Here is a 14,480-nt window from a genome sequence, read left to right as displayed (position 1 = left end):
CATATTTTCTGGACGCCTCTTAAACAGCTGGAAGCGCACATCAGTGCATATTCTCTGGACACCTCTTATACAGCTGGAAGCGCACATCAGTGCATATTCTCTGGACGCCTCTTATACAGCTGGAAGCGCACATCAGTGCATATTCTCTGGACGCCTCTTATACAGCTGGAAGCGCACATCAGTGCATATTCTCTGTGCTTATACAATTGAAAAATATATGCATATATGATTGAAGAATTCTGTTGCTTATGTGCTTGTGGAACTATGGTTTTTTGATTCTTTACTGGGATCCCTATTTTTACAGCATTTTTTACATGTGCTCACTGCAGTGAGGCTGAGTGAGTGGTGTAGGAGTTGAATGTATGTGTAGAGATGAGCGTAGTGACGTAATTACGATTTCGCGAAATTTCGCGTAATTAGTGTAATTAAGATTATGGCCGTAAGTACCAAATCGTAACGAAGAAGGATTTCGCGAAATTTCGCGTAAGCTTAATTTTCGCGTAATTTTCGCATTGCAGCGGGTATTACGAAATTAATGCGTATGGCCATGCTCCCAAGCGGAAAAGTTGACGCATGGATCAATGTTAGGTAGCCGCCGACTTTAACGGTTAATAGCAAAGCCCCCTAAAATGCTAAGAGCCTCAAATTTGGAGAATATATTAAGGAGATCAGGAGGAATAAGAGGAAAATTTTTTTTTTCAAAAAGACCTTATAGTTTTTGAGAAAATCGCTGTTAAAGTTTCAAAGTAAAAATGTATACATTTAAAAACCCGCCGATTTTAACGGTTAATAGCAAAGCCTGCTTAAAGTTTAGGAACACCAAATTCTCAGGGTATATTAAGGGGATCAGTGGGAATAAGAGGAAAAAATTTTTTTTCAAAAAGACCTTATAGTTTTTGAGAAAATCGATTTTTAAGTTTCAAGGGCGAAAATGTCTTTTAAATGCGGAAAATGTCAGTTTTTTTTGCACAGGTAACAATAGTGTATTATTTTCATAGATTCCCCCAAGTGGGAAGAGTTTTACTTACTTCGTTCTGAGTGTGGGAAATATAAAAAAAAAACGACGTGGGGTCCCCCCCTCCCAGACCTCTTTAACCCCTTGTCCCCCATGCAGGCTGGGATAGCCAGAATGCGGAGCACCGGCCGCGTGGGGCTCCGCACCCTGACTATACCAGCCCGCATGGTCCATGGATTGGGGGGTCTCGGAAGGGGAGGGGCAGCCAAGCTTTCCCCTCCCCCTCCGAGCCCTTGTCCAATCCAAGGACAAGGGGCTCTTCTCCACCTCCGATGGGCGGTGGAGGTGGAGGCCGCGATTTCCTCCAAATTTGAGGCTCTTAGCATTTAAGGGGGCTTTGCTATTAACCCTTAAAGTCGGCGGCTTTTTTATATTATACGGAGCGTTACGGTTTAACGCGAAATTACGGTAGCGTTTAATGCGAAATTACGGCATGAACGAAACGCGAAATTACGCGTTGAAAATTACGCTTACGGTATTTTCAATTACGATTTTAATGGCAATTACGCTACCGCAATTTCGCATCGTAATCGCGAATTTCGCATGCGTAATTATAGTAATGCTAAATTACTAAAATTTCGGCTCAACTCTATGTATGTGTGGAGTGGGGAAGGTGCTATAAATATATTTGTAGCCTAGGATCACTAATCATTGTTTTAATTTATTTGGATTATTAAAGATATTTATCCTTTAAGCGCTGTGGACATTTTGTGACATATATAAATCAGGCTTTCTCAACCAGGGTTCCTTGAGTACTCTACAGGGGTTCCTTGGCATTTTCCCCCATCGTGGGGGAAGTATGATAGAGCACATTATAATAGGGCGTACTAGAGAAGCACTTAATTGGGGGGTCAGAATAATAATGAGCAGCACATTAATAAAAAGCACTAAAATAAGGAGACAGTATAATGAGGGGCAGTGTAATGGAGGGTAGCCACACCCACTTTTAAAGACCACGCCTCCTGCAAAATAAATTCATGGGTTCCTTGAGATGCAAAAATTGTTTGCATGGGTTCCTTGAGATCCTTCAAGTATTTGCAGGGTTCCTCCAGGGTAAAAAGGTTGAGAAAGGCTGATATAAATGGTATTCAGTGAGATTGTTGTAGCCACAATTTTTTAAAAACATAACCAGTATTTGGAGTGATTGTTTAACTGCATTTTATGTCAAAGATGAAAACAGTATACTAAGAGTTATTGTAGCTGCAAAATTAAAGGGGAACTGAAGTAAGAGGTATACGGAGGCTGCCATATTTGTTTCCTTTTAATCAATACCAGTTGCCTGGCAGCCCTGCTGGTCTATTTCTCTGCAGTAGTATCTGAATAACACCAGAAACAAGCATGCAACTAGTCTTGTCAGATCTGACTTTAAAGTCTGAAACACCTGATCTGCTGCATGCTTGTTCAGGGGCTATGGCTAATAGTATTAGAGGCAGAGGATCAACAGGGCTGCCAGGCAACTGGTATTGCTTAAAAGGAAATAAACGTGGCTGCCTCCATATACCTCTCTCTTCAGTTCCCCTTTAAGGGTTTATTGTGTAGAAATTAGGACATGTATTTTAGACGCAAGCATGTAGCTACAAAATTAGGGGCATATAGTACTAAAAATGAGATCCTCTACTGTTGCTGCAAACATTTCCGCGATAAAGCTGTAATAAAGTAGCAGATGCCCTTTTGCCCTCTTATACCTGCTAATCATGGAAAATAACATGAAAGTCTGTAGTGACGCCCTTTTTGCACAGGTCCTGGTGCCCTTAGTTCATTGTCATTTCAGGTATCTCCTATGGAGGCAGCTAAGAACAGAGCTGTGGGATGCCATGTAGAAATTTCCTGAGCACAGATAGATGCATCTTCCATGTCTAAAATTCAAATACTACAGCCCCATCAGTTAAATACAAATCTCTTGTGCTGCAGCCACCCTCTTCTATATGTTGCTACCATTTACAGCCTATTCTTCTTCTTCCATATTCAACAATCCCTCTTCCATGTCCAGCCACACCTTGGCCAGCTGCCACCCAAGGCCAGGGCCTTAATGGCTTTCCTAGAAATCCGGCCCTGATGGGGACATGTATCTTCTTATGTAACCTTGTACCTAGAGTCATGGATTTAAACAGCTGATAATATGCAGCTATGAGATTATAATTGTATTAAGGTGAGTGAAGCCCAATGTGAGATTAAAAAAGATGGGTGTGCACAAGTATAAAAAGTCCTTCAATGTATTGCCTTCATGCAAAAAAAGAATTATACAAAGTAAACTTGTTTTGTTTTTTTAATTTAAACTTTAACTTTTAAAACATACATCATGGAGATTATTTACATTGAAACAGACCCAAAATCTTGCACAGCACACAATGAAAAGTTTTCATCCCACATTTAAGTGCTGTAGCAATCCATTCCAGTGTGGCCTGTGTGCTTGTTTACACATCAGAGTGCAATTAACTTATCAGCAGCTGTGACTCACAGCACCACTGCTGCTCCACCTCAGCAGGAAAGACTGAGGCTTAACCCCTCCTATGTTCCCAGCACAATAAATTCAGTTAAAGCTTCATTTGTATTTATTTTATAAGATTTCCATAAATTGTGAAGATTTTTTTCCCCCTTAAGGTTATCATGCTGTGGCTAATATTTTAGAGCAGAAAGCAGCAAGTTCTGAGTTTAGATCCACTGTAAGTCCTATATGAAATGTACAAGGAGAGGGAAATTGTATTAAAAAGGCTTTGTAACAAACTTTTCAGCCTTAGTTCTTCTATGCTATAAGTTCCTTTGCCTGTCCTAATGTGCTCTGGCTTACTGCAGCTTTTCCTAATTGCACAGTGGCTGTGTTATCTCTGTTATATGATCTAATCTGTTTCCTTCTGTTGGCACAGTCGGGCTAAAGCTGGAATGTGTGGAATGTGCAGGGCTGCTTGTGATTGGTAGAAGCTATACACACCCCCTCCAGGCCCCCTGCAGGCTCTGTATGACTCACACACTCTGCTTATGTGAGCCTATCAGAAGCTGGTTAGTTTGTTTGTAAACACTGCCTAAAACTGTTAATTACAAGGCAGGTTTGCAGTAGAGAGTGGCAGAAACAGCACAGAGGAGCCCAGGAGAACATAATGAATAGAATGGTATGCTTTTTGCTGTAAAAAATGTTAGAGTACAGATTCTCTTTAAGGATAGTTGCCTTTGCTTTCCAGATTTCTTTATATGCTTTATATCCTCAGTTAAGCCAAAATCAAATCATTTTTGTGGTGTGGTGATCAAGGTTTTATGTACGAGGCACAGCACAAATCTTATGCTTTTTGGGGCTCCGTGTGAATCCAACAGCTCCTCTAAGGTCCAGCGTGGCACCAGGAGGAGCCTTGAAAGTGAAGTTCTGCAGAAGACTCACGAAGAACAAAAACAGTTCCATTTTTGCTAAAGTCTCCCCGGCACAGCTTCTCTTTCCTAGAAGGTATGGGAAAAAATGATATCAGGTTTGACTAAATTTTTTGTTATTTCCAGCAATACCGAAGGCCTTTTTAAGTAGCATATCAATTCCATACGGCACAACATGCTTTTAACTGTAAACAAGATTCCTTAAGGTGTTCTGAGATGAGGCTTTTATACAGATGAAACTAAAGGGTGAATCATATTACATCTCATCCAGGTTGCTGAGATGAGAAAGAGAGGCCCTTTTAGTGAGAAAATGTATAGGGAAACACATTCCCTCGCCACACCTTAAGACACAACCCCACCACCGAAGCAGATAATTTAGGAACATTGCGGCACCCAAGGGGGTAATTTGGGTACCAACAGTGCCGGATAAATAAAAGAGCGATTTTAGCTGATGGAAATATTTTCAGAGGGTTTTTTTTTGAGGCAAAGGCTGCACAGATACTGTCAATGTTGCAGCGGGAGGTTAGGGTTAGTCATCAATAGAGGAAGGGTTCAAGAGAGACAAGGGTTAGGTTTTAGTGTTAGAAAAATATCAATAAAAATGATTCATTGTATTCTATTATTGGCTGTCTCCAGCACCCAAATTACTATGGTGGCCTGTTTATATGTACGGCCCCACCGCATATCCTTCATACCTCCACCACTACTCCAGTCATACCCCCACCCCAGCTCCAGTTATGCCCCCATCACACCTGCAGCCACATAGCCAAAACACCTCCCACCATTCCTTAACCTTTTCGGGACCGCGTGCATTAGATTCTATGCCACACTTGTGGCTGTTCTAGCCTGATGCGGCGTAGAATCTACGCCGGCCCGCAGTTTACGCTCCCGACGCGATCGTGCGCATCCGGAGGGGGAGATTAAGCTGTCATATGACAGCCGACATCTCCCCCGAGTGATCAGCAGCCATCGCGTATGGCTGCTGATCACATGACCACTACGATTGCCGTCCGATCATAGAGATCAGTTTGACAGCTGCGGCGGCAGGGGGGAAAAGAAGAGGATCCACTCACCTCCCTGCCGTTCCCGCGACGATCAGCACCCCCCTCCGCTCTGGCCGGCATCTCCGCTCCGTGTGACGTCAGCCCTGGGTCGCGGCTTGATGACGTCATCAAGCCGCGACCGGAACTGATCATCAGACAGAACGGAGATGCCGGCCGGAGAAGAGGGTCCCGTGCGGCTCATCGCTGGAGCCTGGAAGGTGAGTGAAGGCTGCTGGCAGAAGGGGGGGCACAGGCCACTATGGGGGGACACAAATCCAGCCAGCCACAGACGGGATCCGGACGCCTAACCCCCCCCAAACGCGCGCACCCCCCTCCCGCGCAAAATGCCTGGTCCTTAAGGGGGGGTAGGCGGCCGGTCCCAAAAAGATTAAAAGTCAATGATCAAATTATTCAAATTACAGTAGTATATTCTGTTATAACTATATTTTCTTAATATTGGAATTTGAAAATAGGTACTACAATATTTCAGAAGTGAAAAACAAAATCAGGCCCCTGACACACCAAACAGCATTTTGCAGGCCGTTTTTGCTTTTAAAATTGCCTCCATTGACTTACATTTAAATCAAAGTAAAATCATGGCAAAATTGCAGTGATCGTGATTTTTCAAAAAATCACTTCTCAACTTTTTTTCCCCCAATTTGTAAGTCAATGGAGGCGTTTTTTTCCCAAAAAGGAAAACGACCCACAAAACACTATTTGGTGTGTCAGATATTAGAATCACAGAGAACATAACTGTTGCATCAAACCTGCTCTGCTACTAAGTTGCAACAGGTAGCAACCCCCACCCAGTGTTGCCAACTCACCCCTTTAATTACTGACACATCTAAGTTATACAGGTTCTGGGGCTACTTACACGTAATCAGTGCCTTAGCTGCATCTACCTAGCCACAAAACCTGAATAATTCATATGCGTCACTAATTAAAGGGATGAGTTGGCAACACTGCCCCCACCTGGCTAATAGCTAGAGATGCTCACCGAATTCCGCAAAAATTCAGATTTCTGCAATTCCGATCGGAAATTGGCAATTCCGTTCCGTCGCATCGGAACGAAATTGCTATAGCGCTAAACGGTAATTCCGGAATTGCTATTCGGAATTCCGTCGGAATGCAGATTTTTTCGCCCAATCAGAAGGAAGACCCTAGACAGACGCTTAAAAGTGAAACCAACAGAATTTCTGCATGAAAATAGGAATTTCTGCACCAATTAGAGTCTTTACAAAAACCAACCAATCTTACGTTAGCAACCAGCTTCCTAGCTACCTATCATCAGCTATCCCACCCATTTTGTATATAAGAGAGGTGTGCAGTCACGAAGCTTGTGGGTTTCAGTCTGGTGTTGGAGAGAGAGGAGAGACAGACCCATATTAGTTGTTTGAACATAAAACAATAGTCTTTTTAAAGACTGTGTGAGAGAGTTAGATTGATGTGAGCTATATTAGTAGTAGTAGCTAGTAGGGATGCTCGGATGTGCCTCATCCACGAATTCGGCAATCCGCGTGGTTGCAAAAAAAAATCCGCATTCGGCCCCGCCGCATGCGGATTTTCGTCCGCGTCCACCCAACCACGCGGATTTTTTCCCGTGAATGGCGTAATCACGCGTGGATTCACGCCCGGAGGCGGATTTTCTTTTAACGTTAATAACAAAGCCCCCATACATGCTACAGTCCCCCAAATAGCATGGATTATCGAGGTGATAAGGGGCAACATAACTTCAACATAAAAAATTCCAAATTTTTTTTTTTTTCTAGAGAAAATGGATTTTAAAGTGAAATCAACACTTTAAATGGGGCTATTAATTAGTAATAAGTGGTTTTAAAAAGGGATATACGCGTTAAGCAGTCAAAGAGGTGAAGGCAAGTTCCAATGGCACTTGGCGGCGAAGGTACCGCTGGAGGAGGATGAGTGGCTGACGGCAAAAAGGCTCCAGAGAGGTTTTTGTAATTTTTTTTTTTGTTTTTTTTGCAGCAATTAGCAATGACATCGCAGCAGAGTTGTCAGTGGACACGGGCAGTGTGAACGCAGAGTGTAGTGGTGGTAGCGACTGAGTCAGGAGAAGGACTATGCGGGCGGTCAGTTCAGCAGCACAGAAGGACCACGGCAACATACTGGTGGTAGTAGTAGCAGCACAGCGTCATAGTGCTGGCCAAAAAATTAAATGCACCGGGTGACCCGGGCAGTGTGAACGCAGAGTGTAGTAGCGACTGAGTCAGGAGGACAAAGCGGGCGGTCAGTTCAGCAGCAGCAGCACAGTAGTAGTAGCACAGCGTCATAGTGCTGGCCAAAAAATTAAATGCACCCGGTGACCCGGGCAGTGTGAACGCAGAGTGTAGTAGCGACTGAGTCAGGAGGACAAAGCGGGCGGTCAGTTCAGCAGCAGCAGCACAGTAGTAGTAGCACAGCGTCATAGTGCTGGCCAAAAAATTAAATGCACCCGGTGACCCGGGCAGTGTGAACGCAGAGTGTAGTAGCGACTGAGTCAGGAGGACAAAGCGGGCGGTCAGTTCAGCAGCAGCAGCACAGTAGTAGTAGCACAGCGTCATAATGCTGGCCAAAAAATTAAATGCACCCGGTGACCCGGGCAGTGTGAACGCAGAGTGTAGTAGCGACTGAGTCAGGAGGACAAAGCGGGCGGTCAGTTCAGCAGCTCAGAAGGAGGACCATGGCAACTTACTGGTAGTAGTACCACAACACCAAAAAATTAACCAAGGTAGGCACTAGGCAGGTAGTAAATGTCTTTATAAAGGCAGGCATAGTTAACAACAGCACATGCAGCAGCCACTTCAAGTCCCCCTGTGTCCGACAATAGGGGCCAGGAACTCACCTTCCACCCAAGCCTGGTTGATTTTCAGGAAGGTGAGTTTGTCCACAGAGGCGTGGGAGAGCCGAGAGCGCTTCTCTGTGACCACGCCACCGGCCGCACTAAAGCATCTCTCTGAGAGGACACTGGAAGGAGGGCAGGATAGGAGTTCCAGGGCGTACTGGGAAAGCTCGCTCCAGATGTCCAGTCTCTTGACCCAGTACTCCAAGGGGTCCACGGGGCTGTCGGTGTCATTGAGCCCGCTGGATGACCCCATATAGTCAGACACCATGGTGGTCAGTCGTTGCTTGTGCTGGTTGGTGGTGGATGCTGTGGCGGGCACCTCTGTTCTGGGCTGCTGCACTGCATACAGGCTCTTGCTTAGGCTCTTCAGGTCTCCGGGGCGGCAGTTGCTGCTGCTGCTGCTGGTGGTGGTTGTTGTGCTGCTAGTGGCAATGGCAGGCACCTCTTGCTGGCTTGGCGGAGCAGTTACAGTGGGGGTGGAAGGCTGGGGGAATGCTTCCAGTAGTCTGCGCACAAGGGCCTCCTTCAACTCCCTTGTGCGTTGCTCGGTGGTGGATGGCGTCATTAAGTCTCCCAGCTTCCCCTTCAGACGGGGAGCAAGCATCAAGGTAATCCAGATGTCCTCCCTTGAACGCATCTGGATCACCCGGGGGTCCCTGCGAAGGCAGCGCAACATGTGCACAGCCATGGGAAACAAGTGGGCCCTGCCAGCAAGATCTTCCTCGTCCTCGCCATTGTCCCATAACGCATGCCTGTCCTCTTCCTGTGCCATGTCGTTGTCCTCCTCAAACCGCCATTCACGTACAACGCCTGCTGCACTCTGCTCCTCCTCCTCCTCCTCATTCAGGTTAGGGACCTCCAACTCTTCCACTACCTGCTGTGAGCCCTCCTCTGAGCTGGACTGCGCTGCCATCTGCTCCTGTTCTTCCAACTGCCTCAGGGCTTCATCCCCACGCTCAATTAAATTGTCCATTGCCTGCTCCAGTAGACAAACCAAGGGCACCCACTGGCACACAGAGGCCCGCTCCTCACTGACCATCTTGGTTGCCTCCAGGAAGGGACTCAGCACCAGGCATACTTGCTGCATCAGTGTCCACTGAGTGGCAGTAATCATGGGGACTTGCTGGTTGCTGGGGACACTTGGGTCTAGCATGTAGGCCCTAACAGCCAGCCTGTGCTGACACAGCCGCTCCAACATGGCCAGAGTCGAATTCCAGCGAACTGGCATGTCGATGATCAGCCGGTGTTGTGGCCTTCCATACTGCTGCTGTAAGGTGGACAAGAGTGCAGAGGCAGTGGCTGACAGGCGGAAAAAGCGTACCACCGCCCGGGCATCCTGCAGCAGCTCGCTCATCCCCTGGTAGGTGCGCAAGAAGCACTGCACCACAAGATTGAGCACGTGGGCCAAGCAGGGGATGTGCTGGAGGTTTCCCTGCTGCACTGCTGCCACCAGGTTGGCCCCGTTATCGGCTGCCACATACCCCACTTCCAGGCCTCTGGGGGTCAGCCACCTCCGCTCCTGCTTCCTGAGGGCGGCCAGGACGTTGGTGGCCGTAAGCCTCTCCTTCCCCAGGGTCACCAATTTTAAAAGGGCTTGGCAGTGCCGAGGCTTGGCGCTGCTGCTGCCGAGGCGGGCTTGCTTTCCGGGTGCTGAGGGAGTGTCGTGACAGGACCCTTCTGCATCCCCCCTGATCCCGCGTGGTGGCACCACTAGCTGGGCTGATGCGCTCTTGTCCTCCCTCCCTTCCATCAGTGTCACCCAGTGGGCCGTAAAGGACAGGTAGCGACCTGTCCCAAATCTGCTACTCCACGAGTCCATGGTCACGTGGACCCGCTTGCCCACAGAGTAGTCCAGGGAACGGGCCACGTTTTCCACCGCAAACTTGTGGAGTGCTGGGATCGCGCTCCTGCTGAAATAGTGGCGACTGGGGACTTGCCACTCGGGGATGCCAAATTGGAGCAGCGTCCGCATGGCGCTCCCCTCCTGCACCAGGGAGTAGGGAAGCAGCTGTGATGCCATGGCCCGGGCCAGCAAGCCATTTAGTTTGCGGATCCGCCTGTGGCTTGGAGGCAGAGGCTTGGTCAGACCCTGAAAGGTGTCGCTCAGCAGGGTCTGACGACGCTGGGATGCAGGGGAGACAGAGGAGAGAGACGAACACTGGCTGCCAGCCTCAATGTCTGTGTCCTGAGCAGCCGAGGTGGAAGAGCGCTTGCGTGCTACTACTGCTGCTGCTGTGGGGGATTCACGACCCTGAGGGAGGGAGGATGCTGCTGTGCTGGTGGGCCTTCTGCTCTCAGGAACCCCTGCCAGCAGTGCCTGCTTCCTCTTAAAGTCCGCATACTCGTGGCAGTGGCGGCTTCTCAGGTGGCCCTGGAGGGATGAGGTACCCATCTTGCTCAGACTTTTCCCACGGCTCAATCTTTTGCTGCATAACCTGCACACCGCATACCTTTTGTCATCAGTACATTCCTCAAAGCAATCCCACACTGGTGACTTTAATTTACTGCGGCCCCCACTAGCAGAGGGTGCAGAGGAGCAATGTGTGGTAGTAGTTGCCGGGGGTTGCATGGTGGTGGTGCCGGCTGAAGCAGTGTCCTGTCTACTTCCTCCACGCCCACTGCTGCCAAAGCCCCTGCCCCTGCCTGACATATGGCGATATCCTTGCCTAGGCCGAGGTGACTCGTCATCCTGCTCTGACCATTCTTCCACGGACTCAGCAGGCTGCACATAGTTAGGGTCCACAACGTCGTCATCATCAGCAGCATCATCATAATCCAGCTCTTCCTCTGACTCCCCCGCCTCCTCTTCTGTCCCTACATCCCTACATCCCCAGACACAGACCCCTCTTCTTCATCACCAGAACTCAACAATGCTTGTGATTGTGGCCCGATCTCAATCTCTGCCACATCAGTCCCCAGTAAGTCCTGAGCTTCTTGCATCAGCAGGTTCCCAGATGCCGGACTGAGGGACAGAACGCTGTCATCCTGGGAGGGCTGCTGACCAGTGGGTGCTGGGGTGGATGTCACAACAAGCGTGGGATGTTGGCTGCTGCTGCTACTGCTTGGAGTGGTGCTCACAGTAGAGGTCTGGGAGGAAGTCATGATGTCCATGAGTACGTCAGGTTCCATTTGCTCAACCACCACACGGGGACCAGAAACTTTAAAATATTTGGACAATGGCGTCCGCTGACTCGGCCCAGGCTTTGCTGCCCCCCTTTCTGCTGCATCACGACCACGTACAGCTGGGCGTCCTCTCCCTGGACGTGGAGCAGTCCCAGAAGTGGCTGAGGCAATTGAACTCCCTTTCCTCTCACCCCGCGAAACCCTGCCAGACATGTTGCTAGTAATGAATCACTGGATGCAGTATAAGTAGAAAATGTTCTGCATAAAATCACTTTGCATAGAATTGCATGATTTAAGAGTGTTGCATAATAAGTACCTCTGAATATGTTTTGATGTTCATATAGTTATGTTTTGACATTGAATTGTTTGTGAACATGAGCGATACTCACAAAACCTGCCTTACACTATGTCCTCTGACACTTTGTTTTCAGCTGTATGCTCCTTTTTCATTGGCCTGATGAAGCGGGATTGAGCCCGTGAAACGCGTTGCCTATTTTTACTGTGGAGTATAAAAAAATTGTTGTTTGACTGTTGATGCCACAGTCCTTCCTTTGTTTGCTTTGTCCGCATGGATGGGATAGGCCCACCACTGCCCCATCGGTTTTAAGCTCGTTTAAGTGACTTTTATTCTATTGGCGCCTCTGGAAAGCTTCTACATACTGGATGCAGTGGGCACAGTACAAGGTCACTGAAGGATGCAGTGGGCACAGTACAAGGTCACTGAAGGATGCAGTGGGCACAGCAGTGGGCACTGGATATACAACTAGGTCACTGAAGGATGCAGTGGCCACAGTACAAGGTCACTGAAGGATGCAGTGGGCACAGCAGTGGGCACTGGATATACAACTAGGTCACTGAAGGATGCAGTGGCCACAGTACAAGGTCACTGAAGGATGCAGTGGGCACAGCAGTGGGCACTGGATATACAACTAGGTCACTGAAGGATGCAGTGGCCACAGTACAAGGTCACTGAAGGATGCACTGGGCACAGCAGTGGGCACTGGATATACAACTAGGTCACTGAAGGATGCAGTGGGCACAGTACAAGGTCACTGAAGGATGCAGTGGGCACAGTACAAGGTCACTGAAGGATGCAGTGGGCACAGCAGTGGCCACTGGATATACAACTAGGTCACTGAAGGATGCAGTGGCCACAGTACAAGGTCACTGAAGGATGCAGTGGGCACAGTACAAGGTCACTGAAGGATGCAGTGGGCACAGCAGTGGCCACTGGATATACAACCAGGTCACTGAAGGATGCAGTGGCCACAGTACAAGGTCACTGAAGGATGCACTGGGCACAGCAGTGGGCACTGGATATACAACTAGGTCACTGAAGGATGCAGTGGCCACAGTACAAGGTCACTGAAGGATGCAGTGGGCACAGCAGTGGGCACTGGATATACAACTAGGTCACTGAAGGATGCAGTGGCCACAGTACAAGGTCACTGAAGGATGCACTGGGCACAGCAGTGGGCACTGGATATACAACTAGGTCACTGAAGGATGCAGTGGGCACAGTACAAGGTCACTGAAGGATGCAGTGGGAACAGTACAAGGTCACTGAAGGATGCAGTGGGCACAGCAGTAGCCACTGGATATACAACTAGGTCACTGAAGGATGCAGTGGCCACAGTACAAGGTCACTGAAGGATGCAGTGGGCACAGCAGTGGGCACTGGATATACAACTAGGTCACTGAAGGATGCAATGGGCACACAAGGATGTCACACTGTGTAATGAGATGCTCATATGCCAGCGAGCGAGCGAGCAGTGGGCACTGGGCACGGCACAAGGTCACTGACAGAATGAATGAACAGCGCTGGCAGAGAGTGGCGGCGCCGGCGGTGTGACTGGCTGCCTGCAAATAGTACAAGTGTATAACTGTCACTGGAATATACAAGTGAACACTGCAGCTGCACTAACCTGCCTGCCTGCACTCTACACACAGATAATCCCCACTCCCACTACACTGCAGCACTGAACCTGCCTGCACAGCACTACATCCAGTTAAATAATCACTAGACTCCCACACTCCCACTACACTACACTGACTACAACTAACTACAGCAATCACTCACTGACTAGCTAACTGTGTACAGTATAAGAGCAGTGTTGGCAAAAAAAACGCTTTGTTTTTAACACAATAAATGCACTTGCTCAAACAACAATGGCCTGGAGATAATCCTCTCAGCACCACAGTCTAGCAAGGACAGAGCTTTTCCATCATGGCCGCCGCTTTATATTCAGGAGGGGAGGGCATAGCTCCCCTCCTGTGATTGGTTGATAGGGCCTGGCTGGGGCACTCTGATTGGCCTGCAATGTGTCACTTCCGCATAGTTTGACGCATTTCCGCAAACCACGACTTCAGCGCCGGGTTTCACGAGCGTGAATGCGGATTTCTGTCCGCATTCACGCGTAGCCGAAGCAGATTTTCGTGGTTGAAAATCTATTCACGGCTTAGCGTGTCCGAGGCGGAATGCGTCAAAATGGTCGTGAATCCATGCGTAAGCGTGATCACGACCTGGCGGTGAGCACCACTGGTAGCTAGCTAGCTAGGTGTATTTGTGAGAGGGTGACAGACAGATTGTTAGTTTGATTGATAGATTGTAGTGTAGTGTGTTAGTAGTTGCTGCTTGGAGAGAGGGTTAGACAGAGCCAGCCAGGCCACAGGCTTAGTGTTTGGCAGAGTGAGAGTGATTTAGGTGATTGCTTAGTTGAGTGTAGTACTCCTGCTGCTTTAAAAAAAAATTATAATGACCGCCGTGGAACCACCTCTAGGTCCCATGGGCTGTTCCCAAAAAAAAAAAAAAATGACTGGTGGAACAGCCACTAGGTCCCATGGCCTATGATGTTTCAAAAATGAGGTTTCAAATGAGATTACTGATATTGTACCGCCGGAACTAACTCCGAGAAATACCGCCGGAATGTAATAGTTACGGAATTTTGTTCTGACGGAATTCCGAACTTCCGCAGAATCGGATATCGACCTTTCCGATCATCCCTACTAATAGCTGAACACAGCGAGGGTTGCTGAAAGGCTGGTTAGTAGGTTAGTTAGTTGTTGTGTAACCTCATTCTTATAAAGCCCTAACTGTGAA

The 14,480-nt window shown here is 48.2% G+C and overlaps 1 protein-coding gene across 1 annotated transcript in view; it reads right to left on the bottom strand.

The window, feature by feature from the left end:
• LOC137504660 (uncharacterized) overlaps window positions 1-14,480 on the bottom strand; it is a 135,643-nt gene that overhangs the window by 85,583 nt on the left and 35,580 nt on the right. Inside the window, exon 10 of the mRNA XM_068233244.1 lies at window positions 4,271-4,441. Coding sequence (XP_068089345.1) covers window positions 4,271-4,441 — 171 coding nt within the window. The remainder of the gene's footprint in view (window positions 1-4,270; window positions 4,442-14,480) is intronic.

The sequence above is a fragment of the Hyperolius riggenbachi genome, chromosome 4 (assembly GCF_040937935.1).
Source record: "Hyperolius riggenbachi isolate aHypRig1 chromosome 4, aHypRig1.pri, whole genome shotgun sequence".
NCBI lineage: Eukaryota > Metazoa > Chordata > Amphibia > Anura > Hyperoliidae > Hyperolius > Hyperolius riggenbachi.
This window is presented reverse-complemented; position numbering and strand designations above follow the sequence as displayed.